General features: G+C 54.5%; 1 protein-coding gene across 2 annotated transcripts in view; it reads left to right on the forward strand.

The window, feature by feature from the left end:
- Nucleotides 1-2,492: 2,492 nt before the first annotated feature.
- The window catches only part of PGLYRP4 (peptidoglycan recognition protein 4), a 16,148-nt gene continuing 14,910 nt past the window's right edge, over nt 2,493-3,730 (forward strand). Inside the window, exons 1-2 of one of the 2 annotated variants that reach the window (XM_010857448.1) lie at nt 2,493-2,541; nt 3,446-3,553. In XM_010857448.1, the coding sequence (XP_010855750.1) occupies nt 2,493-2,541; nt 3,446-3,553 (157 nt within the window). The remainder of the gene's footprint in view (nt 2,542-3,445; nt 3,554-3,730) is intronic. The other variant, XM_010857449.1, reaches the window with a different exon arrangement.

Consider the following 3,730-nt stretch of genomic DNA (forward strand, 5'->3'; position numbering starts at 1 on the left):
CCCCCAGTGTTCTTGCCTGGAGAATCCCAGGGACGGGTGGGCTGCCGTCTCTGGGGTCGCACAGAGTCGGACATGACTAAAGTGACTTAGCAGCAGCAGCAGCAGCCCACTCTGCTCTCTTCCCCCTCCTGACACCCTCTGTTCAGAACAGGGTTTTTCCCTCAGGGAGCCCCTCAGCCTGTTAGTCTCCAAGAATTTTCTGGTCTCAGGATGGACCTGGGCTCACCTGCTCGCCCTCCTCTCTCAGGCAGCCACCACCCACCCAGTCTCTCCTCAGGGTTCCCACCTCCCAAACCCGTCTGCAGAATGGAACCATTCTCCTCTCCCTAACCTGATGCTCTGGGGGCCACAGGCCTCCTCTCTGAGAGCTTCACTGTGGGTCAGGCCTGGGAGGTGGAGGCCTGGGAGACAGTCCACAGGTTCAGGAAAGCCCCAGGCCCTGCGGTGTCAGTCCCCAGGTTGCAGGTCTCCCTCCCCCTCGAGTATCTCTGGGGCTGCTGCCACTTGCTCCGGTGGCCCAAGATGAGACCAGAAACGCCCCACTCTGCTGCCCACCACCCCAGAGCCCTTCTTCCCAGCCCTGGGCCTTTGTGGGTCCACAAGGGAGAACAGTAGATGGAACCAAGGTATTCAAGGGGCCCCTCTGAGGGAGGTTTTCTGGGGACCCCAGGCCTCAGGGTGACTCCATAGCTTCACTCAGGACAACCTGTCCAGATTTGAGGTGTTTCCTCAAAAGGGTCCATTCAGTGGTCTCAGGAGGCTGCTCCACCCATGGAGCGGAGGGAGCTCCTGCAGGTCCCCATGGAGACACATGTCCTATGGCATGCACACAAGGTGTCACGTGAAGTTTCCTCCACGAAGACTCAAGGGCTCCCAACACCAGAGCCTCAGACTGCAAGTAAACGTGGAACATGTGAGGTGATAACTGTGGCTTTGGGCTGACAGCGGCTGAGGGGCTGGAGTGCTTGGCTTGTGGGAGGCTTTTTGGGTGGGTGACAGTCTGATGCTGAGGTGTGGGTGGTGGGTGAATGGGCCCCTTGGCCACAGAGTGGGAATCGGTTCTAGCGATAAGCACATATGCACGTCACCTTCTGGGATACACTTTTCGACTTTATCTGCCGCTGCTGGTGGGGCTGATGGAAAGGGGTGGGAGGTGGGGGTTGGGGAGCAACCTCCATCCAGAACCTTCAGACTCCTGGAGCAGATCTGTCCCCACAGGCAGAAAGTTCCCAGAGGTCAGGATGTGACCCCCAGGTCCCACAGGCACCCCTGGGTTCTCCAGGCTTCCTGGGAGCCTTGGGCAGCCGCACCCTTTCCCAGGGAGGAGGTATCTGGGATTATTCACAGGGCGGGTCCCTGTTGTCAGCACCTGTCTGGTCTTGATTCTTCTCGGTTAGAGGGAGCCGCTCAGAGCCTGGCCCTCCTCCTCTCCCCCTTTTTTTAGGGCTCCTGGCTTTGCTCTTCTCTCTGAAAAACCAGGGCCCAGCCTCCGTTCCCGGGGCGAGAGTGCCCTCTAGTGCCCGGGAGGGTGAAGGCCGAGGAGGAGGGCAGGGCCAGAGGCCAAGCCTGAAAGGAGGCCCTGCCAGCCAATGAGGGGTGAGCCGGCCGCAGCTTGACTTGTGGAGCTGGGATAGCAAGGGACCCACAGGTATTTCCACAGGTATTTCTAAGTGTGTGTGTGTGTGTGTGTGTAGCTATGTTTCTTCTTGAGAAGCCCTCTCTTATCAGAAGGACTGGACTCTACCAGATGGAGTGTAAAGATCAGGATTTTTGCTCTGCTCTGGAAATAGGACCACCCCCCAACCCCCGCTCCAACTCTTATATACACTCCTCTTCCCAATCAGTCTATCCCCAGCTGGGAAGAAATTCTCTGCTTTAGACCCATCGAAGTGAGTTTGTATTTTTCCATTCTGCTCCCCCCGGTCCCTGGTAGCTCAACTGGTCAAGAATCCGCTTGCAATGCAGGAGACCTTGGTTAGATTCCCAGGTTGGGAAGATCTCTTGGAGAAGGGAATGGCTACTCACTCCAATATTCTGGCCTGGAGAATTCCATGAACAGAGGAGCCTGGTGGGCTACAGTCCATGGGGTCGCAAAAAGTCAGACATGACTAAGCAACCTTCACTTTCACTTTCAGCCCTGGACCTTATAGCCCTCTTCTATAAGAGTGGGGGTTAGCAACCCTAGATTGCAGGCTTGGTGCGAGGATTAAATAAAGCATGTGCGAGTGTCTACTCAGGCCTCACACATGGTAGGCACTCAATGAGATCTGGTTGCCCAGGGAAACAGGATGGGAGTGTTTCCCCATCCAATGAGCGCCTGACGTGTGCTGGGGACCCAGAGAAGCCTATTCAGGTGCTAACCTTCAGGAGGGCAGAAGGGGCCATGCAGTAGGGTGGGTGCCCCATTTGAGGGGTGAGCACAGTTGGGGTAACCACCATTGTCTTTCGTAGAGCCGAGGCCTCTCCTGTCCGTGTCCTGGAATCACGTGAAGATGCTATGGTGGCTTCTTGTCTTCTCCACTCTGGGTCTCGGGGCCTGGGGTGAGTTTTCTTCATTGGCTTAGAGAGTAACTAAGAAGGATCATCCTACAGTCTCGTAACAAGAAATCTTTAAATGCCTGCTCTCCCTTAGGAGGCTGATAGAAAGCCAGAGCAGCAGGAGGAGGACAGCTTTGCATTTAGAGCACAGAACTTGGAGTCCGTAGACCTGGGTGAAAATCCTTGCCCTGCCTCCAGCAATGATTTTAAACAAGTTAGTCACCTCTGGAAAGCTTAATTTTCCCACCTGAAGCCTGAGATAAGGTTATGATCTCTATTTATTGTGAGAATAGAATGGGAAAATGCACTGGAAGGACTTAGCACTTGAGCAATGGGGCAATGATTCTATTTGCAATATTATGTCAGCCTATGACTGGGGTTTATGGTTGTCAGTAAGAGAAAGTTCCTTCGGGGCGGGAATCTGTTGAAATCCCCAAAGTCCCTCCCACAGGAGCATGGGCATAGCAAATGCCCCCAAAATCAATCCCAGAGGAACTGACTTGATTTGTGCAGGGAACTCCAGTCCCTTCTGTGCACAATCTGTCCCATTGCTTCCATTAGGCAAAATGCTTACAAGGAAAGACTGTGGTTTTGAAGAGCCTGGATGCATTTCCAGGTGGTTTTTGTTGTTGTTGATTTTGCCAGTTGTATGTGGCTCATGAGAAAAGGACAGTATTTCCGACCCCCTGCCCTTGTCTGTTTAACTAACTTCCTAGGTTACCTGGAGCTGGTGTTGGAGAAAACCATGCCTCATGGTACTGCTGGAGGTGGTCCTCTGGCCCCAGAGGGGCTTTCTGAAAGGACTCAGAGATCTGGGGAGGCAGAAGGTTGTGGAGAGGAGCCTGAGCCTCTGCCACGGAAAGGACTGGTACCGAGGGCTGATGCGAAATGGAATGTTCCTTTACAGGTGATTCCTCCTGGGATAAAATACAAGATAAACACCTGTCCAAGGGACTTCAGGACCTGCTTGGCAACATCTCCCAGCTCATTGAAAAAGACAAACGGGGTCTCAGTGGTGAGGAGGTTTGAGGACCAGCTGGGTTTCTCTTGGGACCAGGCACTTAATGGTGGGATGGGGTGGTTGGGGCTGAGACACAGGAACACCTGGGTGGGTTGTCTTAGGCCTTGGCAGGGAGGGAAGAGGGGGGAAAGGGGAAGTGGGAGTGCTGCTGGGAGGGGCCAGAAACCCAGG

The sequence above is a fragment of the Bison bison genome, unplaced genomic scaffold (genome assembly GCF_000754665.1).
Source record: "Bison bison bison isolate TAMUID 2011002044 unplaced genomic scaffold, Bison_UMD1.0 scf7180017864381, whole genome shotgun sequence".
Taxonomy (NCBI): domain Eukaryota; kingdom Metazoa; phylum Chordata; class Mammalia; order Artiodactyla; family Bovidae; genus Bison; species Bison bison.